This window comes from Microcebus murinus, chromosome 12 (genome assembly GCF_040939455.1).
Source record: "Microcebus murinus isolate Inina chromosome 12, M.murinus_Inina_mat1.0, whole genome shotgun sequence".
Taxonomy (NCBI): domain Eukaryota; kingdom Metazoa; phylum Chordata; class Mammalia; order Primates; family Cheirogaleidae; genus Microcebus; species Microcebus murinus.
In genome coordinates, this window is record NC_134115.1 from 8,914,676 (window position 1) to 8,941,521 (window position 26,846).

Sequence of the window (26,846 nt, forward strand, 5' to 3'; positions counted from 1 at the left end):
GTTAAAGACATGCCGGGTTGATCCCAGTACGTGCATAGAGACATGCATATACGTGAACATATAATTTAAGGCACAGATGACAACTGTCTTTTGTGCTCTATTATCTTTCAGGGAAGGTCAGGGGACAACAAAATCTATCCCCCTGCCCAGCTGCTGACATTGTTTTGCCCAAATAAAGAGCTACGTTGAATGGATGCACCAGGAAAACAGGGTGAGAAGTGGAGGCGGGAATGGTTTGGTTCCTTCCCTGTGAACAGAAATGGTCCCAAGGACTGCGGAGACGGAAAGGACGTTACCCACAGAGCAAGAGGCTGCTCGCCGGTCCCTGTGCATCTGGACGGGCCAGATGGTGCAGGTGACACCTGCGAGGCACAGGAGCGTGCACAGAGGATCGGCGAAAATCTGACCCTCAATAAAGTTGACTTTTCCAAGTAAGAAAGGTAAATTGATATTTTCTTTATAAATTGTTAATTTCTTTGACACACGCATCTGAAAGTTGCACATTCTTTAACAAGCGTTTCGTGAAGTTCCATCAGCTGCCACGCAGCAGCAGAAGCGGGAGAACAGGGACCTTCTCGCCCGCACTGGTGGGGACGCAGGGACAGAGTGGCGGGATGGGACGGGAGAGGCAGGGGGGCAGTCAGGTGGGGCAGGTTGCAGGTCCTGCGGCTGCCCGAGTGCCGAAGTGTCACTGGACGTGCCCTCAGCGAGGGGGACTTCACCCGGGGGGCTTCCGCTGGGAATCCTGGCTGACAGGGCTCGTCTTCCCTCCTGAGGGAAAGTCCTGTGGAGATCAGGAAATAAAAGACTCTCACAAACATGGAATAGAAAAATTCACAACCACAATATATCTGTCACACACAGCGGAGAAAATCAGGTATAATCAATCCAGATCCAAGGGGTATTTCACAGGACTTAGGAGTAATAGGTAAGTTAAGTGGGAAAGGGTAGCAACAGAACAGTATATAATGACACAAAGCCTCCTAGAGTTTAAGGGAACAGTACATATATATTTTTAAGGACAAGGTTAATGCAGGGAAATTCTAGGACAGAGAATGGCTGACTGAAACTTTTCTCCTTTGCTTCCCTCTCAAATTAATTAGACACAGGGAACTGTGCCAATATGAAAGAAATAAAGGACACACAGGCATACTTGATGAACAGGCCACTAAGACGTTTTGGAAGCACACAAATGGTATAAATACAAAATTCCAGATGCTGAAAGCAACGTGGGGAAGGGCAGGAATGTCTTACTCCCTTTGCAGTATGCAAAGGCACACAGACACAAACAGGTGACCAAGGACACCACGAGACAGAAGGTGCTTAAAGTAAGATCACAGTGAGGAAGGACACTCTGTGGGCAACTGTAACAAAGCTTGGACTATATAATGCGCAGCACAAAATGAAGCAGCAGTGGGCACATGTCCGTTTCACAAGGAACGTGCACTTGTCCTCACGCAGCCTTGCAGTGTCTCCTTCACTGCCTAGTGGAGGGAACGCGATGTTGGGGTGCCCAGAGGTTGCCGTGGACATCAACAGCCAGTGTCTCTTGTTGGTGCCACCTTTCTAACCACCTTTCAGCTGGCCCGTCCTCTCCACTACTACTGCCAGGGTCTCAGTGCGGAGCCTCAGGCCTCATCTTCATGGGGCTCCCTGCCTCTGCCCCCACCTCCAGCCTATCCACTCAACTGCCAAGAACATCCTAAAATATAAACAGGACCTTGCAGCTCATCTGCTCATAACCTGTCTACAGCACACTGAGTCTTCAGGATCAAGTTCAGACTCCTAACCTTAGCCTGCAGTCATACTTGGGCATCTGCAGTCTGGACCCTGCCATTTCTCCAGCCCTTGCCTTCTGTCATTCCTCCAGGAACCTGACTTTCTGGTCTTCCTGATGACATGCGATGCCTTGGTAAAGCACCAGGTCGGAAAACACTTGCAGGACCTGTTCTCTATGCCTGAAGGGCTGGCATCTTCCATTCACTCTTCCAGATTCAAGGAGAGTGAATGAATATAATATATAGGTAGGAGAGAAGAAAGCAATAATCTGCTAAAGAACTGATCTGTGCTGGAAGGCAAACTTCTAATTGAAGACTCAGCCTTTTTGTTTGACTCTTGCTCCTTTGCCCCAGCTGGAGTGCGTAGCATCATCACTCACTGCAACTTCAAACTCCTGAGCCTTCTGCCTGAGCCCCCTGAATAGCAGGGACTACAGGCATGTGCCACCACACCTGGCTAATTTTTCTACTTTTGGTAGAGATGGGGTCTCACTCTTGCTCAGCCTGGTCTCAAACTCCTGGCCTCAAGCAACTGTCCTACCTTGGCCTCCCAAAGTGCTGGGATTACAGGCAGGAGGCACTGCACCTGGCTAACCACCCAGACTATTTTAACAAGAAACCTCTGTCTCCCATTTCAATTTAAATATGTGAAATAAATGTAATTAGGAAGTAAGAGAAAAGGATCCATGCCTGCACCTTCACTGAGTTTTCCAAGGGACCACACGTGTAGTGGCTTGAAGGGCCTCCTCTGGTCACAGACCTGCCTCTGCCTGACACCTTTGCTGTAGGACAACAAACATGTTCCTTCACCTCTCTGAACCTCATCTTCAGTGTCTTCTAGGAAATTGGGAATATCTACTCCACAGGGTGGACTGTGGAGAGGTACTAAGTGTATGTATGCATATTGTACTATATTATCAATATAGTTATTTTACATAAAAAATGTGTGTATATATTACAAATAAGTGAGTATGAGTGCATCTAAATATCTATAGACATCTCTCTACCTTAGCATGTAGTAAGCATTCAAATAATAACAGCTGATTTTTTATCAATGATAGTCTTAAGATGACCAAAAATGGAGCACAGAGGAGAAAGTTTAATAAACTCAAAGATTTTAATGACGTGCAAGGTTTTACTTAAAGAGCCCATTATGGGACAAAGTGCACGGACACAAAGCTGCCTTTCTGAACTGAGGCAAACCTGGACACTCCTCTGTGCTTGGGCTCAGAGGGGAAACGCCTGTCGATATTCAGCAGGGGAGGAAGGGAACAGCCACCTCAGTGGTACCTGGCTCCACCTTCCACCACCCAAGTTTCAGAGGCAGATTTCATTTTAGCCCTATTTCCTGGGGAAGGAGCCAGGGGACAAGGAGGACTGGGACAGGCCATGGGTGACCCTGAGAGGAAGGATTTATTGCAGGGGGTCAACAGACTTTCTGGATTGAACTCACTGTCTCTCTCACCACACAAACCCAGCCCCCAAATCAGCAAGGCCCTTTAGACCATTCTGTTCTGCCGACCTCGAATGGCGGGTCCTAGTAAAGGGGATGGGGCTGAGGAGAGAACAAGGTGACTGAAACCTTCTGACTCGCCTGACCTCCAGTTAATGCTAATGGATATCGGGAGTCCTCCCGTGTCTACCATTTGATACCCTAACCATAAACAGATGACACTATTTCATGTGACTCGCCTAAGTCATAGATGATTAATCTGGAGAAGGTAAGGAGACTGAAAAGTGACACTTGGCTTACAAGTTAATAATGGCAAGAGTGTGACACTGAGCAGGGTGCTAACAGACCATGGGGAGCACAGACAAACAGAGGAGGGGACCTCTGATTGTTGCAGACCTGAGAGCACTCCTGTGCTGTCCTAAGACACAGGTGACAGACAAAAGGGCCCCACCAAGCAAGCCTGCAGGAAACCTCAGACAGACTAACCCACGCCAGCCTTCATTTCAAAGAATGCCTTCAGGGTAGTCATGAAACTGCAGGGCTCTTGGGTTTCTGGGACTTGTTCCTGGATAAAGATGCCTTTCGCTATTTGGTTACCCTTGAAAGTGGTATCCTTCTTTTCCCTCTGGAAGCAACCAATATTTCTGTTTGCATCATGTCTATTAGATGATGGAAATGAAGTCAGAATTACCTTCGAGGACCCCTTAGAGTTTCCAAGGCCACCAATGGCAGCCTAACTAAATAACACATGAAGCATTTTATACATAACTTGATATTATTTTTTCTTTCTTATGCCCTGGATGTCCTAAGATGATATTATTTAGCTTTTGAGAATAAACCAGGGGTTTTATCTTGAAAACTATACCTTTGAAGTAAGTTATCCTGCTCTCAAGATAACTTGGAGAACAATTTCAAGGTTTTGACTTTAAGAAACTTAGTGCTCATTAATGACTATGAAGCGAGCAAAGAAACACGTCCCTCTCCTTATGTCCACAGATGCTGGGATGGAGGCAGAGCCCGCCCTGCTGGCTGCTGTGGGCACCAGTCCTTCGCTTGCACCAGAACTAAAGTTCTGCTAAACTGCAGTGACCCTGCCCTGCGCACAGATAAAAGACTGAGGTCTGTAATTTCTATTTTAATGGTTTTAACATATAAAGTTAGATATATATATATATAAACCAGAAAAACATGAGCTTAAAGCAGAATGAAAAATATCTGGCAGTGGCTTCATGCAACAGCAACAGCAAAAAACATTTTCCTTAAGCTCTTTATGTTCACTCCAAAACTAGCATCACCTGACACTTACCTCTTTCTGAACCTTCCCAGCAATTTACGGAAAAATCCTGGGCTCTGGGTCGGGGGTGATGGTGTTGCGTGAAGCAGGTTGGGAGAGGCAGGAGGGCTGTGGTTTGGTTGCTCCCCTTGCTGACCATGGAAAGTGGTGTTGAGATCAAGGTCGCTAGGGACATCAGGGCCACCTGGGGTGGCCACAGCAGTGTGAACCTTTTCGGAAGGAGCTGGAGATCTTGGATTTGGAACAGTGATGCAGAGATCAGAAAATTAGAGACTCTTACAGACATGACATATAAAAACTACAATCACAATATACTTTTTACGCACAGTGGAGAAAATCAGGTATAATCAATCCACATCCAAGGGGTATTTCACAGAACTTAGGAGTAATAGGTAAGTTAAATGGGAAAGGGTAGCAACAGAACAGTATATAATGACACAAAGCCTCCTAGACTTTAAGGGAACAGTATATATATATATATATATATATATATATATATATATATATATATATATAAAGGACAAGGTTAATGCAGGGAAATTCTAGGACAGAGAATGGCTGATTGAAACTTTTCCCCTTTGCTTCCCTTTCAAATTAGTTACACAAAGGGAACTGTGCCAATATGAAAGAAATAAAGAACACGCAAGCATACTTGATGAACAGGCCACTAAGACGTTTTGGAAGCACACAAATGGTATAAATACAAAATGCCAGATGCTGAAAGCAACGTGGGGAAGGGCAGGAATGTCTTACTCCCTTTGCAGTATGCAAAGGCACACAGACACAAACAGGTGACCAAGGACACCACGAGACAGGAGGTGCTTAAAGTAAGATCACAGTGAGGAAGGACACTCTGTGGGCGACTGTAACAAAGCTTGGACTATATAATGCGCAGCACAAAATGAAGCAGCAGTGGGCACATGTCCGTTTCACAAGGAACGTGCACTTGTCCTCACGCAGCCTTGCAGTGTCTCCTTCACTGCCTAGTGGAGGGAACGTGATGTTGGGGTGCCCAGAGGTTGCCGTGGACATCAACAGCCAGTGTCTCGGCCAACAGGTAGAAGGTGTGGTATAAACTGAGGCAGGGCTAGCTGCATGAGTGAACATTTCTGTTAGGCTGGGAGGGGGTTTGGGTTCCGGCAGAGGCGGAAACCGCAGAGCAACCTGCTGTGTAACGCACACACCTGCCTCCCCAAACCAGCTCATGTTTTTCAAAGAATAACACTCTCCTAAACTTGCTTTGCAGATTCGGGAGCAATTGCTAACCGGTAGCTGCTTTTTCCCAAACAGTCATCTTAAAAGTTTATTACCTTGAACGAAACAAAATAGCAGCTTACATGACGGAATATTTGTTTATGGGAGGGGGGTGGTGTCCTCCAAGCTTTGCATAAAGTGAAGCCTATTCTGAGAGATGTCCCAGTTCAAGACTAAGTGGCAAAGTGAGTGTATAACGTGAGCACACTGTGCTCTCAAACTGTTTCCAAAACACACAGACATGTTTTAAATGAACTATTATAATAAGGTTATGGGTATAGAAACTAGTGGTTAAATAACAGAGTATCCTATGTTGTTTTTAACTATATAGTTTAGAATCTTCTTACCCAAAGACCAGTTATAAAGAATCCTTTATGTAGACTCCTTTATACTTTAAGAGAATAGTCAAAATGCCTAAGGAGTCAAGAGATCCCCTTTTTTTTCAGGAAGGAAAAACTAATTAGAAAAATTTAACTGTTTATAGACACAGAAAGTGACAGAGAGGCTGGAAGTCTGCAGTCCCACTGCACAGACAGCTGCTGGACTAGACCACCCGCAGGAGTCTCCCCAGGACCACATTATTCCTGAATTCCATCCAGCTCAGTCATGGTGCCCTTAGAATTCCAAAGGCGTGGTTTCTTTCCTTCAAGGATAAGCAGGGATTCAGAATTCTGATCCTATTTTTCCAGTGTCTTTCACCAAAATCCTTCCAAAAGATTGGATCTTGGAAACCAGCAGGCTCTTCTTTGTCTCACTTCCCGTATGCAGACCAAGCATAATTCTTGTTGGTGTCGGCTTCTGAACAGCCTTTCAGCTGGCCCGTCCTCTCCTCTTCTACTGGGTCTCAGCAGAGCCTCAGGCCTCACCTTCACTGGGCTCCCGCCTCTACCCCCACCTCCAGTCTATCCACTCAACCGCCCAGAACTCCCTGAAAAATTAACTGGACTTTGTCACTCATCTGCTCCCACCTTTCTGCAGCATGCTGAGTCTTGAGGATCGAGTTCAGACTCCTCTGCCTGACGTGCAAGTCACACATCCTTGGACCCCTACCATCTCTCCAGGCTTTGCCTTCCATCATTTTTCCTGCAACTGGACTTGCTGGCCCTCCTGATGATGTGCAGTCCCTTGGTAAAGCACCAGGTCAGAAAACACTTGCAGGACCTGTGTTGTCCTATGCCTGAAGGGCTGGCATCTTCCATTCACTCTTCCAGATTCAAGCAGAGGTCACCTCCTCCATGAAGTCTTCCCGCATGCATCCCCCAATGAGAGTGCAATCACTTGTTGCTGTGGATTCAGTTCATGCACGCCACACTGTACCGTAGTGACGCTTCCTTCCTGGAGATCCCTCAAAGACAGCTATCATCTTGTCACTGTGCCCCAGTGTCAGCAGAAAGCCTGACAAAGCAGGGGCTCAGGAAATGTCCTCCTAACAGAACAGACTAGTTAAGCAACTAGCCAGTGGGATTCTGATCATCCCCACGGGGCTTTAAAATAAACTGCTCAAGAAGAGCTGCCTGGCCCTGCATTTTTGTTTGAGGATTCTGCCCTCTGCCCTGGAGAATGGCTCTGTATAGTCAGAGAAGGACTGGGAACAAAGGCTGTCGTTTCCTTCGCTTGCCACTCAGAGTCCATTCTTTTCCTGAGGCAGCAATCCTTACATTTTACTTTAGGGGAAGCAGCTCTATGTTCTCTGGGCCGCAGGTGATGTTCACTCCACCCCAGACTTTCCCAGCGACCCTGGCCACCGACAGGTTCAGAGATGCCCAGAGCCGGCACACAAGATCAAGGAGACAAGCCCAGGCTTGGGCCTGAGCAGAGCCGTGTGCAGGAAGAGGTCGGGTTGACGGTGCTGAGCTCAGTCGTGGAACCACCAAAGAGGAGGCTGAACTGGGAAATGAACCCTGACTCTAGGCCTGGACGTTTTTAGTTGCATGACCTAACAGATGACTTTTTTATTTAAGCCTGTTTGGACTGGATTTTCTGCCACCTGCAACAGAGAGTACTAACAATTCTCTTTATGCTCAATATGTTTACCTTAAAACAACTACCATCACTTGACACTTACCTCCTCAATTTTGTCATCGATTTCAGGAAACCACTTGGAGGTTTCCCTCCAAGGGAAAGGCTCCTGATGGCAGGGCAGTCAGGAAACAGTGGGGTTTGCTCCTCTTGTTGGTGCAGAGTGAACCCGTGCCAACTCGCTGGGTGTTGAGAGCTGAGTTGAGGTGCAGTGGCCATGGTGTTAGGAATGTTTTCTGCCACGATGTTAGGTATGTTTTCTGCTGCTGGTGGGGCTGGAGTAGAAACCGTGCTGCAGAGATCAGAAAATTAGAGACTCTTACAAACACAGCATATGAAAATTCACAGTCACAATATACCACTGATATGCAGTGGTGCAAATCAGTTATAATCAATCCAGATCCAAGGGGTATTTCACAGAACTTAGGAGTAATAGGTAAGATAAGGTAAAGGGTAGCAGAAGAATAGGATATAATGAGACAAAGCCTCTAGGAGTTTAAGGGTATAGTACATATATATTTTTAAGAACCAGGTTAATGCCAGGAAATTCTAGGACAGAGAATGGCTAGCTCTAGCTTTTCCCCTTTGCTTTCCTATCAAACTGCTTACACACAGGGAACCGTGCCGATAGGACAGAAATGAAGAAATGGTTCATCAACCATACCTGATGAACAGGCAACTGAAAAGTTTGTGAAGCACACAAATGGTATGAATATAAAATTCCACGTGCTGAAAGCAAGTAGGAAAAGGGGAGGAACTTCTTACAGCCTTTATATATGTAAGAGGGATGGTGTCCCTCTCACATAAGGCTATGCGTAAAATCATGCTTATTTTAAAAGATGTCTCAGTTCAAGTCTAAGTGGTAAAGTGAACATATGACATGAGCATACTGTGCTCTCAACAGTTTCCCAAAACACACTGACATCGTTTAAATGAACTGTTATAATAAAGTTATGGGTATAGATACTAATCATTATTTCACGCAGTACTCTATGTTGTTTTCACAATATAGTTTAGAATCTTCTTAGCCAAAGGAAATTTACAAAGAATCCTTTATAAAGACTCCTTTATCCTTTATAAAGAATAGTCAGAGGCCAGGCACGATGGCTCATGCCTGTAATCCTAGCATTCTGGGAGGCTAAGGCAGGAGTTCAGGAGTTTGAGGTCAGGAGTTCGAGACCAGCTTGAGTAAGAGTGAGACCCTGTCTCTACTAAAAATAGAAATAAATTAGCTGGACAACTAAAAAATATATAGAGAAAAAAATTAGCCAGGCATGGTGGCACATGCCTATGGTCCCAGCTACTCGGGAGGCTGCGGCAAGAGGATCACTTGAGCCCAGCAGTTTAAAGTTGCTGTGAGCTAGGCTGATGCCATGGCACTCTAGCCTGGGCACAACAGAGGAAGACTCTGTCTCAAAAAAAAAAAAAAAAAAGAATAGTCAGAGCTTTTAGAATAGTCAGAATGAACAGAGCCTTTTTGTTTTGTTTTGTTTTTCAAAAAGAAAAAACTTGATAGAAAAAAATTGAACTGTTTACAGACACAGAAAGAGTGACAGTGGCTGGAAGTCTGCAGTTCCACCTGGCACAGACAGCTACTGGACACAACTACCCACAGGAGTCTCACCAGGACAGTATTCCTCAATTCCAGCTCAGCCATCATGTCCTTGGAATTCCAAGGGTGTAGTTTCTTTCACTTAAGGATAAGCAGAGATTCAGAATTCTGATCTTATCCTTTTAGTGTCTTTCTGCAGAAATCCTTTCAAAGGACTGACACCTGGAAGGGAGCAGGTTCTTCCTTTCCCTCACTTCCCCTGTCCAGACCAGCCATGACATCTTGTTGGTGTCAGCTTCCTGACAGCCTTCAGCTGGCCCGTCCTCTCCACTTGTACTGCCAGGGTCTCAGAGCAGAGCCTCAGATCTCATCTTCACGGGGCTCCCTGCCTCTGCCCCCACCTCCAGTCTATCCAACTCAACTGCCCAGGACTTCCTAAAATATTAACTGGACTTTGTCACTCATCTGCTCACAACCTTCTAGAGCATCCTGAGTCTTCAGGATCAAGTTCAGACTCCCCACCCTGGCATGTAAGTCACACATCCTGGGCCCCTGCAGTCTAATCTCTGCCATCTCACCAGGCTTTGCCTTCCATGATGGCTCCAGAAACTTGACTTTCTGGCCCTCCTGGTGATGTGTGGTCCCTTGGTAAAGCACCAGGTCAGAAAACACTTGCTGAGGCTGCTTCTATGGCTAAAGGGCTGGTGTCTTTCCACTCTTCAAAATTCATCCAGAGGTGATTTCCTCCATGAAGTCTTCCTTGATGCACCCTCCCAATGAGAGTGAAATCACTTCTAGCTGTGATTCTAGTTCACACATGCCACATTGTATTGTAGGGACACTTCCTTCCTGGAGCTCCCTGCCAAAGCACAGCTATAGTCTTGTCAACGTGCCACCAGTGTCGGCAGAAAGCCTGACAGAGCAGGTGCTCAGTAAATGTTCTCCTGATAGAACAGATCAGTTAATAATGTAGCCACAGGGATTCCGATAGCCCCAGCATGAGGGAGACATGTCTTTGAAATAAATTGCTCAGGAAGAGCTGCTTGGCCCTGCATTTCTGTTTGAGAATTCTGCCCTCTGCCTGGAGAATGGCTCCATAGAGTCAGAGAAGGACTGGAAACAAACACCTTCAGTTTCCTTTGATTGCCACGCAGTATCCATTCTTTTCCTGTGGCAACAATCCTTAAATATTGCTGTAGGGAAAGCAACTCTAGGTCCCCCGGCTGCAGAAGTTGACTCCACCCCAGACTTTTCCCAGCGACCTGGGCCAGCAACAGGTTCAGAGAAGCCCAGAGCCAGCACACACAGACCATGGCGACAAGCGCGGGCTCCGGTTCCAGCAGAGCCGTGTGCAGGAAGATGCTGGGTGTGTAAGATACTGGGCTATAAAGACAATGGACACCTTCCAGTTTCTGTTTACTGCTTGTTTGCTAACTGCAAGGCATTATGAGTACATTATGGGATGCAGAGGAAAAAGACAAAGAATGCGGAAACCGGAGTCTCTCAGCTAGGACCCAGAACAGGTTAGAGCCTATCAGGGGCAGGATGAAGTAAGAATCACTGTGGGGGCGGATGCATGACCAGTGTGTAAACAACTGAGTTATAAAAAGGGGACTAACACACAAAGAAGGGTCCCTGCCCGGAGAAGAGGCCACTGCGCTGGCACTCTGGGGGCTTGGACCCTAGCTCGAGCTAGACAAAACTTCTTTTGATAATTACAGCCTCGGTGACTCTGTCTCTCTGTCCTGCGGCCTTGTGAATCTCGAATATAACAGGTGTAAACATGCAGAGCTCAGCGGTGGAACTACCACACAGGAGGCAGAACTCGTAGATGGACCCCAACTCTAGGCCTGGACTTTTTTAGTTGTATGACCTAACTGATGCCGTTTTCACGTTGGCCTGTTTGGACTGGGGTTTTCTGCCACCTGAAACAGAGTCCTCAGTGACTCAAGTAGGTGAAGAATGCCGGGTTGTTCCCAGCACATGCACACAGACTCACAGATGCATGTGTTCACATGATGTTAAGGTACAAACACAACTGACTTTTGTGCTCCACTGTCTCTCAGGGCAGGGCAGGGGTCAACAAAACGTACCCCCTGCCCACTGCCGACATTTTTTTGCCACGATAAGGAGCCCGGGTCAATGGACGCACCAAATACAACAGGAGGAGAAGGGGAGGGAGGAGTGGTGTGGCTTCTTCCCTGTGAGTGCAAAGGGTCCCAAAGACTCTGGGGAAAGAAAGGATTTTAGCCTCCCACGGAGCAAGAGGCTGCTCCGTCTGTCCCCAGGCAGCTCACTGCCAGATGGTGCAGGGAGACCTAGGAGGCACGCCAGCATGGCGAGGCGGGCACGGACAGATGTCCCACAGTGAAAACTGATCCTCATCAAAGAGACCTTTCTAAGTAGGAAATGTAAATCAACATTTTATTACAAATTATTAAATTTTTTGGCATACTAATTTTAAAGGCAAATATTTTTTCAGAAATATTATTCATGTTTCATCACAAGTTCTACATAGGAATTAGCAAAAGAGAGTTCTTTTTCTCACTTCTACAGTACGCCTACAACCTTGATGCAGAAAACAGTAAATGCAGCAAATATCCGCTGAATTTTAAGTCTGTATGATCAAACTCATAAAAATTCTAATTACAACAGACAGCCCTCCAATATCATGATGGGCTGCATATTCTAAAAGTTCATCAAGCTGGTTGTTATGGAAGTTTGAACAATGTGTTCCCCCGAGAAAAGTGTGCAAAATGACGGTTATATTCACAGTCTAGCACACAACAATCTATATAAGCAAAACAGTAGCTATGTTACATTTAAATCTTTTTTTTTTTTTTTTTTTTTTTTTTTGAGACAGAGTCTCGCTTTGTTGCCCAGGCTAGAGTGAGCGCCATGGCATCAGCCTAGCTCACAGCAACCTCAATCTCCTGGGCTCAAGCAATCCTTCTGCCTCAGCCTCCCGAGTAGCTGGGACTACAGACATGTGCCACAATGCCCGGCTAATTTTATATATATATATATTAGTTGGCCAATTAATTTCTTTCTATTATAGTAGAGACGAGGTCTCGCTCTTGCTCAGGCTGGTTTCCAACTCCTGACCTTGAGTGATCCGCCCGCCTCAGCCTCCCAGAGTGCTAGGATTATAGGCGTGAGCCACTTCGCCCGGCCACATTTAAATCTTAATTTAAAGAAATAGCAATGTTTTACTTAAAATTGAAGTTGCATTCTTATTAATCTTCTTAATTGTTTTGTATCGAGCAGTGATTATCTTTCTTAAAACTCTAACCCATTAAAGTTCCTAAAGGACAGGCACTGTGGATTGTTAGCTAGAATATCTAGTCCATATCAGACCACTCTGATACAAAATGTTTTGGCTGCCGATTAAAAGCATACTCAGTGGCTGGGCAAAAGCAGACTTAAAAATACAGTGCAAAAGACACACGTGTTAACTGTCATCAGCCCTTCTCTGCTCGATCTCTGTGGCTCAATGCAGCTCAAGTGGATACGTGAATAAGATAATAAAGCCCCTTGACAATTTTAAAATTTTGCCAGTGATATCCAATACTTTAAACTTCTTTGAAAAGATCCTGTTGTGTTTTATCCTAACACCATCACGTTACTTCCTTGGGAGGTCTTCAAATGAAGGGAATCTAAACAGCCTCATGCAGATATCTAAAAGCATATGAAAAAGTGGGGCGGAGCGTCCCTGCTGTGTAGGTGTTCAGCAGCATTATCTTGAGAGATTAGGTATACTTAGTGTAAGCTAAGAAAGCTCCTCACATTCTTGTCTGAGCAGTTTATATTAAGAATGAAAGCTGGAATTTATTGAGCACTGTCTGTCAGGCCTGTGCTCAGTGGTTTAAGACTCACTGTGAAACTACTCCATCTGGACAGAATCAAACCATTCAAGATGTAATCAAGCCTTCTAAAGCCTAAGCCTAGTTGATGTGCACTGTTAGTCTGATGGTTGGGACCAGGCCATGTTTGGAAACGGATAACAGAAGTAGAGCAGCAGCCTCACGAGGATTCCAGCAGAAAGTAGGCAGACCTTCAGCACGCCTGGGTTCAACATGAGCCTTACTCACAGTTCCACTCAGAGATCCCTGTGTCAAAGCAACCACTTGCCAAAAGCTATGCACCCTGCCCCCAGACCAAGGATCAGCTGTAGTTTTACCTCATCAATGGCTCATTTAAAGCACGTAGAGCCTTTGTTTCAAACCTTTGCACAGTTCTTATCAGCCATGACCCTTCTCATGTTAGAATTCCATATAAACACTCACATATGAAAGAAAAACGTCCAACATATATTGAAGGCTGAAAAATGGAAGTTATGTGCTTGTTTCAGAAATTAACATAGCACCCTGTAGCTCACTAGTATTTTTAATTAGTGAAGGGGTAAGATATATAGATCAGAGAGAAGAGAAAGCAATAATTTGCCTAAGAAGTAATCTGTTCAGAGAAGGCATACTGCATCCAACTGAGGACTCAAGCATCATTTTTTCGGAGACAGGTCTTGCTCTGTTGTTCCAGCTAAAATTTTGTGGCATCAGCCTAGCTCACAGCAACCTCAAACTCCTGGGCTCATGTGATCATCTCACCTCAGCCTCCGCAGTAGCTGGGACTATAGGCCTGCACCGCTATGCCCAGCTAACTGTTCTATTTCTGGTAGAGATGGGGTTTTGCTCTTTCTCAGGCTGGTCTTCAATTCCTGACCTCCAGCAATCCTCCAACCTTGGCCTCTCAAGTGCCATATTCACACGTGTGAGCCACCACACACAGCTACAAGCATTATTTTATTTTTTTTTTTTTTGAGACAGAGTCTCCCTTTGTTGTCCAGGCTAGAGTGAGTGCCATGGCGTCAGCCTAGCTCACAGCAACCTCAAACTCCTGGGCTCGAGCGATCCTTCTGCCTCAGCCTCCCGAGTAGCTGGGACTACAGGCATGCACCACCATGCCCGGCTAATTTTTTATATATATATCAATTGGCCAATTAATTTCTTTCTATTTATAGTAGAGACGGGGTCTCGCTCTTGCTCAGGCTGGTTTTGAACTCCTGACCTTGAGCAATCCGCCCGCCTCGGCCTCCCAAGAGCTAGGATTACAGGCGTGAGCCACAGCGCCCGGCCTACAAGCATTATTTTTAAAGGACAAAAACTTATCACTCGGAGTGCCTTCTCTGGAAGTAAAAATATGACCACTAGTAGTTCAGCCTTCAAACCCAATTACTTTCCACAGTGTTTCAATTCATTTTTCAGATAGAAAAAAAAGGAAAATCCAGACATTATTAAAGCTATGGGTACTATCATATACGTTTTGGCACTGAGACTCTATTCAGCTAAGATAAAGACCACACCTTCAGAAGCAAAGTATTTCACTCATTCACGGTAAGGGAACCAGCGAGGCCCAGGTCAGAACCTGGAGGCATCAGCTTCAGTAAGGGAGGTGTCTGCAGGGGGAGCACAGAAAGGAAATGACTCCAAAGAAATTAAAGAAGCCTTAAAAACTGTTTTCAAAGAGTGAAATGAGTAACTGTGAGAAAGGGGAATTAGAAGAGCACAGGCATAATGTGCAGTGCCTGGGGTGTGTGCACCCACAGACACAGGACGGGCACCAGAGGACAGCGCTGGTGTGCACACCTGGAAGAATCTGACTCTGCAACTCACAGTCACATATCCTGAAGTTCAGAAGGCGCTCGGTAGGGCAGTTCAACAATGTAGACGCTTTTGTAAAAATAAGAAAGGGCATGAAGTGACAGTTCTCTAGTCCTGTAGACTGAAATTTGTGGCATTAGAAAGTTCTAATTAAGTCTTCTACTGACATCTTCTAAGCCACTTTTGAACTAGAAGACATGATGGAGAACAGAACTATAATAAAAGAAAAGCTACCAGAGAATAAACTACTAATAAGAAATAACTACACAATCACTCCTGCAAACTATCTAGCCCAGTTGTGATACTCAATTAAGTTCTTAATAGTTTTTAGCCATAAAGAAAAAGATAATGTTAAAACATATAGGAGTCAGAAAAAAGAACACTGGGAATGTACATATTGCTAAAGTTCACGGAATAATAAACATAGTCTTACATAACAAGCTTTACTCCCCATAACAATTCAAACTGCAGTGGTCTGTGACATAGGGAAATGATAAATAGTTTGGTTTTAGGGAGGAAGGAGGAAAGAAGAATCTGTGCTTAGGCTGTCATGTTAGTGAGTGAGCAAACATTTCTTTTGACCAAAGAGAACAAATGGAAGGCTATGATTAAGGAAACAGAAACCTTACAATGCAATTTCAGGAAGTAAATGTCAGAAGGAAACAATTTTGGTTTTCAAAAACAATTTGAAATATTTTTTGGTTACAAAAACAATTTTGGTTTGCTTTCATGACCAAACTGTTCAAATCAGAAGGAGGATGCAAGCTGATTTTTATACATTTTTACTCCAGGACTCACTTGGACTTTAATCTCTTTATTTCTATCTTTGAATTTAGTTGATACGAGACTCTTCTGCAAACAAAGAAGGAAAATCCATGCCAGCCTAGGACACTGGCTTTATACAGAAAAACATATTTAACTACTCTCTACCTTTGTCCTTTTCTCCTCTCCTTCCCCCCAACTAACTCTACTTCTCAGGTTCTCCGAACCTATCTAATTCTACTTTACCGATTCTACTGATTTCCTATTTCATATCCTCAAGAAAGTCATCCGCATATAGTGTTGTCTTTATTGACAGATTACTACTAGTGTTTTAAATCATGTTCATTCTGTGTATGCTTGGCCCTCAACCAGAAAAAACATTCAGAAGATCTTAGACTCTCCATTTCTCTTGGATGCTCAAGTGTCTTTTTAAGGTAGAGACTGTGCTACTACGTGGCCACCTGGAGCCTTTGGCAAACTGCTGAGCACTCACTGTCTCTACCTTGCTCTCTACCTGTGGCTCCTGCCTCAGGTCCTCATCCTGCTCCCCCACTACCCCCAGCCTTTGCTCAAGTTATTAATGTGCACAGAATAATCTCTATTTCCCTATTCGCTGTTGTACAATGAACCATGGCTTACTACTGTCTGCCTCCTCTAGGAAACCGCCCTGGTTTAACTCCATCCTTTCAATCATCACACTCAGCGAGCCAGCCAGGAGGATGGTGCTGAGATAAGAATTTGGAACCCTAGTATCTTGCTAAAAATTAGCACTCAAATTTAACTTACCTTCAGAGAATACTTACTGTTATTATTTTGATTTTAAAAGTGGGAAATAAATAACATGCTTCCATTTATCTTGTGAAAAACAAATTTTCTTGCAAACAGGTAAAATTTTATACTTTTTTTTTTTTTCCATTCTGAATCACTGAGTATCTATCATCTGTAGTTCTTTCATTGCAAACGTACCTATTTTGTCTTCCTTCTGTTGTGACACCGGGTGTCGTGTTATTCTATAAAAAAGGGCATTTTTGTCTTAAACTATTTGGTAAGCACAGTACAGTGAGGAAAAAAAAAAACTCATCTACATAAACAGGAGTTTTCAGTCCTTAAATTAAACTATGCTAAAACATCCATAGTAATGGCCAAAAGATCAGAAAAGGGAGCAAGGACAGCAACCTCTGCCCTCTCTTCTGGTAGAAAAGAACATGAAAAACAGCTAAGATAGGGTGACTATGATAGCGGTTTATAATAATCAGTAAAGTAATAATTCACAGACTACTGAAATCAAAGTTGTTGAGATTACTGTTCGGCCTAACCTTAGCGAGAGGAAGACTGCTGCTTGAACTGGAATCATTAGCATGTAGCTAAAAGAAAATGAGAAAAACAACAAACCACAACACAAACCCAAATGGTTTATTAGGAAACTAAACTTCTCATAACACAGAGACCTCTCAGAAACAGTTCATTTGGAGAGATGTGGAATCACAGTGTTTAAAAATTACAACCACAAACTCAGGCAAAATTATTTTTTTTACTGCTGGAAAAAGTCACAAAAGGTTACTTATCTATGTTCTTCTTTCCAGGCTTTTTCAAATAACTCTAAGTGTTCTGTTTACTTATTGAGGGTGTTTATCTTGAAGTTCAAATATTGGCTTATAATGGTCATAGGAGTTAGATTTGGTATTTTCAGGTAAATTTAGAAAATGATATATCACATATGTTATACATATCATATATACATATCATACAAACATACATATACATATAAAATGAAATATGTTATACATATCTAAAAAATAAAAACTAAGGAACTAGTTTACATAAACTGATCATTGACATAAAGGGCATTTCAACTCTTCCTCTCTGATCACTCTTACCTCATCAGATGTTTCCTCTAGCAATCGATAGGTGGCATTTATTTCGTCCGGTTGTTGCTGTTGGAGTGACTTCTCAATATCTTCTTCCTCATACCCCATCCTCAGCAGAATCTCTAAACAAGAAGGGTAAAATACAGATTATGTGTTTTGTTTGGGTAAGAAATCATTCTGTTACAGGGTAAAACAATTTTCTTTATTTGACCTAAAAGATCACACATTTTCTAACACAAATGAGCACTTGCTTCTGAGTTACTGGGTGCTACTGTAGGAAACTACATTTAGTTAAGTTTCTAAATATGACAGAACAAATAAGCTGATTCATTACGAACGTGGGCTTAACACTCCGTTATTCACATCTTAGGCATATGCATGAATCCAAACAGAAATATGTTACTTATACAAGCACAGGCACACGTAAGCACGTAGGCACAGAGTAATTACCAATGCGTTTTTCATCTCGGGTGATAGCTTCTTCTACGTAGGGTGTCAACTTCTCCGTGTGTTCTAAGTTCACCCATTCGTCATCCATAATTTTCTGAAAAGGTGAACTGTTCATTAGAAGCATAAAATAAAATATTCCAATAGTCGCAATATTTAAGAACTTTATTTTCAACATTTCAGTAATTTAAATTTTTTTTACTGTCTCAACTCCTGCTTAAATGTCCCCGGCAAATGTTCAGTATGCCACACAAACCAAGATAAGTTCTAAAATTACTCTAAAAACTCTCCAAAGTTGTTACTTATTTCCACGTATGTGATTACCTGGAGCGAGCGTCTCCCCTGTGGGTTCACCACAAGTAAGCCCTTCAGGAGGTTCTTGCATTCTTTGGAGATACAGGAGGGGACGCTGTATTTTCCCGTTCTCACCTTCCTTATTAGCTCCTGTGGGCAAGGAGAGAGGAAAGAAAACTAGTGAGTCAACTTTAGGTTAAAAAACAACAGAAAACCCACTGAAACCCCTAAACTGATAGAACATTAAAAACATAAGCCCATATAGTTTTATAAAACTCCTTCCAGTTTTGTATATTACATGGATACAACCGCTTCCTATACCTTGGGACTGTCCCCAGTGAATGGCACAGTGCCGGTCACAAACACATAAAGCACCACCCCTAGGCTCCAAACGTCGGCAGTAGGGCCGTGATATTTCTTCCCTTCCAGTATCTCTGGGGCCATATATAACGTAGTCCCACAACAAGTCTGAAGTGGAGTGCCCATCGTGAATTGCGCACTTAATCCAAAATCCGTAATTTTGATATTGTCCCTGGTGTCTAATAAGAGATTCTCCGGCTAGAGAGAAAACATCAAAACAGAAATAAAATTTAACCAAAATACAATTAGAACTATGCAAGATTAGACATTTCATAAAGAAGCTTTTTGTAATGATATAAAGTTAGTATCTCCTAATTAATGAAATGAGAAAACATATTTTTCTAGACGAAAAATACAGGAGACAAATTTGAACTCCTAATTTTATCACATTAACAATCAATAACAGACATGAAGTGCTAGAATAATCATCATTAATTCATATACTAATTTAAGTATAACTGTCCCAAGATAAAGAAAGGTTTTGACAGGTTTTTTTGTTTGTTTTGTAGAGACAGGGTCTTGTTCTGTCACTGAGGCTAGAGTGCAATGGTACAATCACAGCTCACTGCAACGTCAGCCTCCTGGGCTCCAGCAACCTTCCTGCCTCAGCCTGCTGCATAGCTGGGACTACATGCATGTGCCACCATGCCTGGCTAATTTTTAATTTTATGTTTCTTACAGAGATAGGTTTCACTATGTTGTCCAGGCTGGTCTTGAACTCCTGGCCTCAAGCAGTCCTCTTGCCTGTGCCTCCCCAAGTGCTGGGATTATGGGCCACCATGCCTGGCCCTTTGACAGATTTTTAAATTAAAAATAATCAGGGCTTTTTAAAAAAAGAAAATGCGTACTTGCTTGAAGTGGATAGTTACATTTTACAAAAATTGCTACATAGCTGTAAAATGGCTATTAATGGGGAAGGAAGAATCCCAAACCCATTCAAGAGACAAATCACAGCCACTTCCATTTATTTCAACAAGTATTTACTATGTAGCTACTACACAACAGATGCTATATTAGTGTCTGGACACATAATAAACAAGACAGACAGGGCCCTGCCCTCGGGAGCCCACACTTTAGAAGGGGGAGGCAGAAAGACTCGCAGCTGCCCTGAGACCAAGTGTAGCCGAGGAGCGGCCGGGGCCTGGCGCTGAAGGGAGGGACTGCTTCCCAGAGGCGGCCATGTCGGAGCTCCAGAAGGTGCCGCTGGTCCTAACGCTCGTGTTGACGAGAGCTGTTTCAGGCGTAGCAGAGAGTCCAGAACGCACAGGCGAGCGGGAGTGTGTGGAGGGAGATTCAGCCAGAGAAGGCTGGGAGGACGCTCAGGGCTGAATCACAAAGGGCTGCACTCAACTAGTTTGGGTTTCCATCCTAAGGGCAATGGGAAGCCCCTGAAGAGTTGTTTATGCAGAGAAATAAGAATCTCACTTGTAGTTTTAGAAAAGTCCATTCTGGGCGCAATGTGGGAAACACACGTGAGAAGAAGAGACAGGGAAAGTTGGAAGCAGAGAACAGGCAGGAAACTAGTGCTATTGTGGAGAAAAATCTAACCTGCCATTCTGCTTCTGTAAACTCCGCTCGCTCAACCCTACTCCCTCCCCTCGCTGGCGCCACTCTGTAACTTCCCAGCCGTTAGTCCTTGGAAATTATTGACGAAGATTAGAAGTTCCCGACATTAGCTCATCTGGTACATGTTTGTGCAAGGTCAAAGCCCATGGAACTTCCCCCCACCCTGTGATCCCTAGCCACCTGCGTGTGGTTTCTGCCTATAAAAATCCTAAGGAAAAAAGGGCCGGGGCGGCAGCTTCCCTAGCTGTTTGCCCCTGCGCTGCGCTGGAAATCCACCTCATGCTATTGCATCAAGTCTCTGGACTCTGAGTCTTTTTGAGCGGCCGTCTCTCCCCCACACGGGCTGTACATTTCTGCGGCCCAACACTATAATCAAGTATGAGATGATGGCGTCTGGCCTGGGACGGTTAAGAGACAGGAAAGCGAGTGAGGGTAAGAGATATTTAGAGAACAGCAGTAAAAGGACCTGGTGACTGAGTGGATGGCAAAGCAGAGGGACACCTGAGGGACAGCAGTCACCAGAATGAGCAGTGAAGGTTCATGTTCAGGAAGGAAGAGTTTGGGCTTTGAACTCGCTGTACCGAGTGTCTGAGGGACACTCCGGTGAAGACAGACACCCTTCTGTCGGCTAGCCCTGGACCCTGGGAGAGCCCCGGCTGCAAGAAGGGACTTGGGGGTCCTCAGCACACAGGTGCCCCTGCAGCTAAGGGAGGAACAGGACCCCACCGAGGGCGGGCAGGAGAGGGACGAGCAAGTCAACGCTGCCATGTAAGGCGAGCAGGGTGAGGACCCGGCTAAGACACGGGTGCAGAATGTCTGGAGAGTAGGCCGTGACTGGAAGGGGCCGAGGGTGGAGAGGACTCGTGGGGAGAGACCTGTGGACATGCGCGGGCAGCGCTGCTGCTGAGAAGAGCGGGGCGAGTGGAGGCGACAGGGAGCGGGACGAGGCGGGACGCGCGGCCGTCGAGGGCCTTCCCTGTGGCCGAGACGGGGACGCGGTGCGGCTGTCCGCACATCCAGGTTCTGCCGAGACTGGGGGGTTTCTGCCCGCTGTTTCCGTTTTCTCTGTGGAGTAGGAAACCTCATCCCATGCGGGGGAGGCCGTGAAAGAGTCTCACAGGCGCTGCTGTTAACAGGAGACGACGCCACCTGGAGAAGCAGAGAAGAACTCCAGGTGGCCCCGAGGCCCCTGTCCAGGCGTGACCACGCACCTCCGGAGGAAGGACCCCGCATCTCTTGGCTGTGTGGTGACTGTCCTCCACAGACAACCACCAGCACCTTAACTGAAATGTGAATCCTTCTCATGGACCTCACTTTTATTTATTTCTGATGCTCTACCAGAACTTGACTGAAAGGATCCAATTATTATGAGACTGACTTTTCCCTTATTATGTTTAATGACAAAATCTAATGTGCTCCGCACTTGTGATGAGAGAACTGAACACGTGCGGGCAGAGCGCACACTTAGGACACCTCTACGCACCTTCAGATCCCTGTGCACCACCGACATCCTGTGGCAGTAATCCACCGCCGAGACCACCTGGACAAGGAGACACGGAAGGGTCAGTTCTCACAGCTGCAGATGCGTGATTAACATGAAATAACTTCGTACTGTTCACACGTGCAAAATGCTCAGTGAGCACCTCAGTGTGTGGATTTCTAAAAGCAATTTTCTTGTGCTTTCAACTTTTCAATCTGGAGAAATTCAGGGGTGAGGGCAAGAAGAGATAGGTGAGGCTGTCATTCCTGTTCTCTCCAGTTCTAACTGCGAATTTCTTCTTGGACTCTTCCTGCTGACATTCCACTTGTTTTTGAGCGTAACGCCGGGATCCAACCAACCGCCTGCATCTGGGGGCCCTGGCTGCCCCCAGGCCCAGGGCCAGATGGCTCTGGTGCAGCCTTCCCACGACTGTGTAACCAACTCAGAACCAAAGTATGCATAGTTAGTGGACTTACTTCACCCTCTGAGGCTCAGGTTCCTCTTCCTTAAAATGGAGGCGTGCGTGTTGTGCTGCGGTGCGCTAGGAAGAGTGCCACGCGCACTGTTGACAGGGACCCCACTTCCTGCACACAGTGTGCGTTAGTGGAGCTGCCATTATTCCTGTGGTCAGCACGTTAACTACATTGTCTTACTGCCATTTCACATCTACTGGTAACTTTTTAAAACAGTCTCTTTTTCTAATGTTAAAGTTTTATATGCTCATTATAGAAATTTTAGGAAACATAGAAAAGTATATACAAATATATCAGACTCTCACTCTGTTGCCCAGGCTAGAGTGCCGTGGCATCAGCCTAGCTCACAGCAACCTCAAACTCCTGGGCTCAGGCGATCCTTCTGCCTCAGCCTCCCGAGTAGCTGGGACTACAAGCATGTGGCACCATGCCTGGCTAATTTTTCTATATATTTTTAGTTGGCCAATTAATTTCTTTCTATTTTTAGTAGAGACAGAGTCTCGCTCTTGCTCAGGCTGGTCTCGAACTCCTGACCTTAAGCGATCTGCCCGCCTCGGCCTCCCAGAGTGCTAGGATTACAGGCGTGAACCACTGCGCCCAGCCCAATGGATTTTAATTCAAAGTACCATTAGGATTTCTTAAGCTTTTTTTTTTTTTTTTTTTTTTTTTGAGACAGAGTCTCACTTTGTTGCCCAGGCTAGAGTGAGTGCCGTGGCGTCAGCCTAGCTCACAGCAACCTCAAACTCCTGGGCTCGAGTGATCCTTCTGCCTCAGCCTCCCGGGTAGCTGGGACTACAGGCATGCGCCACCATGCCCGGCTAATTTTTTATATATATATCAGTTGGCCAATTAATTTCTTTGTATTTATAGTAGAGACGGGGTCTCACTCTTGCTCAGGCTGGTTTTGAACTCCTGACCTTGAGCAATCCGCCCGCCTCGGCCTCCCAAGAGCTAGGATTACAGGCGTGAGCCACAGCGCCCGGCCTTAAGCTTTTAAATTTAAGCAAAAACAGAAGTTAAGAAACTTAGAAATGAATCCTAAGCAAATCAAAGGAGGCACTGTTAAGAGAAACCTTGAACATCAGCTAAAAACACCTTTCCAAATGCGAAACTTTAAGTTTCCTATCTGTCATGACAAACTTATACGTGAAGAAAACAAAATTGAAAGGTTCTGAGAGAAATAAGGCCCTACTGCCATTTCAATGTGGACCTTGTAACTAGGAGCTGACAAAGTTCATTAAAAAGCAGGAAAGCACTTGCTCCTTTCCTCCATTCAATCAGCAGTTGGCAAATCAGGGCCTATATGGGCCACATCTGGACCATCCCAGTTTTTGTAAATAAAGCTTTATTGGAATACAGTCATGTTCATTCATTTAGTGTTGTCTACAGTTGCTTCTATGCTGTAACAGGAGAGCTACATAGTTGCAACAGAGACTGTATGGACCACAAAACCTAAAATGCTCATGCCTGTAATCCTAGCACTCTGGGAGGCCAAGGCAGGCAGATTGCTCGAGGTCAAGAGTTCAAAACCAGCCTGAGTGAGACCCTACTAAAGTCTCTACTTTAAATAATCTCTACTAAAAATAGAGTCTCTACTAAGAATAGAAAGAAATTAATTGACCAACTAAAAATATATAAACAAAAAATTAGCTGGGCATGGTGGCGCATGCCTGTAGTCCCAGCTACTTGGGAGGCTGAGGCAGGAGGATTGCTTGAGCCCAGGAGATTGAGGTTGCTGTGAGTTAGGCTGATGCCATGGCACTCACTCTAGCCTGAGCAACAAAGTGAGACTCTATCTCAAAAAAAAAAAAAAAAGAAAAGAAAAGAAAACAAAAAACCTGTGTCCTTAAAGAGCAACGTAAAGACAAGCAAAGAGGAAAATCACTAATTAACAGATTCAGTTCTATTTAGTCTTGGGTTATATGTAAGACAAAACTCATAAATTTTGGGATTCTGCCATTCTTCTTGCTGAAAACATTGAAATGGCTTTAATTAATGTAATCATAGATATTATATCTATAGCTCTAGATTTTTAAGGCTCAATAGTCAAAAGTGAAAGTTAAGAGTGAGATTAATGTTGACTTCACAAAGCCAGGAATAGGACCCATGGCGACCTCTCTAGCACAGTACCTTAGGTACGAAGGGCACCTAATATGATTTTTCCAGCTGAATGGCCAATGTCTGCCACCCAGTGAGCCTTCTAAGCACTTACGGAGGCTAACACTTTTTGCTTCAGGGTCTAAGCATGATAACTTTATTAAATTAACAAACTAAAGATGCAATGATTCCTACCTGGCGAAACTTCTCCCTGGCCTCTTCCTCATGCATTCTCCCCACCTCTTGTAAATAATCATATACATCGCCTACAATTGAGAGAAATAAAGGTAAGCAGAAGTCCCACTCTGAGCATTAATTTTCCCATCAATTGATAATGTGTCACTTTTAGCAATGCTCTCATTATTAAACATAGGAATGAAGTCAGACAGAAATATGTAGAGTTTAAGCTGGTCTTAAGTTTAGCCATAGGCAAGTAAGTTCACCACTAAAATCTTTAAACTGGAGAAAAGCCTTAGAAAGGAGGAAATTCTGAAACAGGCCACGACATGGATGAACCTTGAAGACCTTATGCTGAGTGGAATGCGCCAGTCCCAAAAGGACAAATACTGCAGTCCCTACATGAGGCACCTGGAGCAGCCAGACTCACACAGGCAGACAGAATGGTGGTTGCCAGGAGCTGGGGAGGGGACATGAGGGGTTAGTGGTTAGCTTTGGTAAGATGAAAAAGTTCTGGAGATGGATGGTGGTGAGGGCTGCAAAGCAATGTGAACATACTTAAAGCCACTGAACTGTACACTCGAATGGTTACAATGGTAAATTTTATGTGATGTGTATTTTCCCACAATAAAAAATCCAGGGTCTTGGCTTTTATCAGTTAACAAAGCTAATAGTGAAACACTTAATGGCAACCCATAGAATTGCTAAGAGTCAGCTTTTTTGACTCTCATCCTAGTATATTATGACTCTGGATGTTAAATGAAACCTTAACAATTATATGGGAAGTATGGTTCTGTATTCTTTTACAAAGGAATAAAGAAAAAAAACAATACATAATGTATAGATGCTCTTACCATGACTGGCGTATTCCATCACCATGTAGATGGTGGTCGTGGTGTTTATCACTTCATATAGTTGCACTGGGGGAGGGGAGAGGATACAGGAGAAAAAGAAACCAATGTCTGGATGCACAAGCCATGCACATATAAACTGTGACTCTCAAAAGCAACTCTTTCCCTGTTCAAGATTTTAATAGCTGGCCCTCTCAAAAATGGTATTGGGGAATTTTAGCAAATATTATAACAATTTTCATAAAAGCATGGAATTCCATAACAATGAAGATCATTTCTGGGTACTCAGTGAGACTTCAGTATGCGTTCAGCAGTGGAGCAAGGGCTATCTGTGCTTGCTTCTTCCTCTGTCGTTGCTGTCAGTGCCCTTTATTTGCTTCTTGGCTACCTGCCCTCTCACCAGCTCACTCTCTGCACCTTTGGAAAAGCAGTCTCATTTCTCAAAACCTGCAGCAATCGCTCAGCTCTACTAACTCCTACAACTGCACATCCATTCACTTGTCGTTATGGCTTTAAGGATATAATTCCACTTCAGCCCTTTGATGCTTGGGAAACTTAGCACAACTCCCAAAGAACAAGCTTCCTTTGTTACTATTCTGAAGCCAGAGAGGAAAGACATAGAAATGATTATACTGCTATTAACTGGGAAAAAACAAAACAAAACAACTTTTCCTAAGGAATGATTTTCAGCAAGTCAGTGTGATTTTGCTATAGCCGTCCCTTGTTACAGATAGAACTATTTCTCTTGCTGCTAATTCATAAAACTAACACATCAATTAGAAAGATACACATTTTTAAATGCAACTGAAGCAAATCTGTGAAGCTATCAAGTCACCACTGTGCCTATCTACTTGATTGTGTTAATACTTACTTTAAAATGAAATTTACAGAAAAAGGCAAGGGACACACTAGTCTTTTATATTTCAGGTGATTTTCTGATGCTTTCATGGAGTGAGTATTAGGCCAAACAAGTGCCTCACATAGTAGTCAAAAAATGTTTGACGAACTCATGAATAAAACCATCAGACCGTTCCTTAGACTCTGATATGTTCAAATTGCCAAGAAAAACCATGTAAGAAAGTTAAGGCATATGTGCCTGCTGAACAGCAGAAAATTAAAACCTTTCTCACACTCAAATGCACATTAAATAACTTAAATACAGCCTTATGAGGGGGGAAGAGGGGAAGGTAACATACATAATGTTAACATTTGTACCCCCATAATATGCTGAAATAAAATAATAAAAATAAATAAAAGATTAAAAAAGAGTCTTATGATATACATGAGATCAAAAGTTTTCATTGTATATATATAGTGTGGGGTCAGTATTCAGTAATTTGCATATGTTCATTTTGTTCTTATAATTACTAGGAGGGGGGAGGTACTTCCTCATCTTTAAACCGACCTCATAGCACCTAACACAGAGGGCACATGAAATGAATCTTTGCTTTGTAAAAGAATTTC

At 44.1% G+C, this 26,846-nt stretch overlaps 1 protein-coding gene across 1 annotated transcript; it reads right to left on the reverse strand.

Annotated features, from left to right (window-relative positions):
• Nucleotides 1-445: 445 nt before the first annotated feature.
• Nucleotides 446-25,456, reverse strand: LOC105861583 (uncharacterized). The gene is made up of 11 exons (XM_012747172.3): nucleotides 25,386-25,456; nucleotides 24,550-24,620; nucleotides 21,788-21,844; nucleotides 18,700-18,936; nucleotides 18,409-18,528; nucleotides 18,088-18,181; nucleotides 17,647-17,759; nucleotides 16,736-16,779; nucleotides 7,845-8,090; nucleotides 4,538-4,756; nucleotides 446-784 (listed from the first exon to the last, which is right to left on the reverse strand). The coding sequence occupies exons 1-11, from the start codon at nucleotides 25,408-25,410 to the stop codon at nucleotides 508-510; spliced, it is 1,503 nt and encodes a 500-aa protein (XP_012602626.3). The 5' UTR covers nucleotides 25,411-25,456; the 3' UTR covers nucleotides 446-507.
• Nucleotides 25,457-26,846: the final 1,390 nt, after the last annotated feature.

What these genes read in the sequence shown, in the direction of transcription:
- LOC105861583 (XM_012747172.3), bottom strand. Translation starts at nt 25,410, where the DNA reads ATGGTGATGGAATACGCCAGTCATG. An exon ending in CCAGGGAGAAGTTTCGCCAG is followed by an intron (nt 21,845 to 24,549) that starts GTAGGAATCATT and finishes CTCCTTGTCCAG; the next exon opens with GTGGTCTCGGCGGTGGATTA. An exon ending in TGGTGCACAGGGATCTGAAG is followed by an intron (nt 18,937 to 21,787) that starts GTGCGTAGAGGT and finishes TTTTCTCTCTAG; the next exon opens with CCGGAGAATCTCTTATTAGA.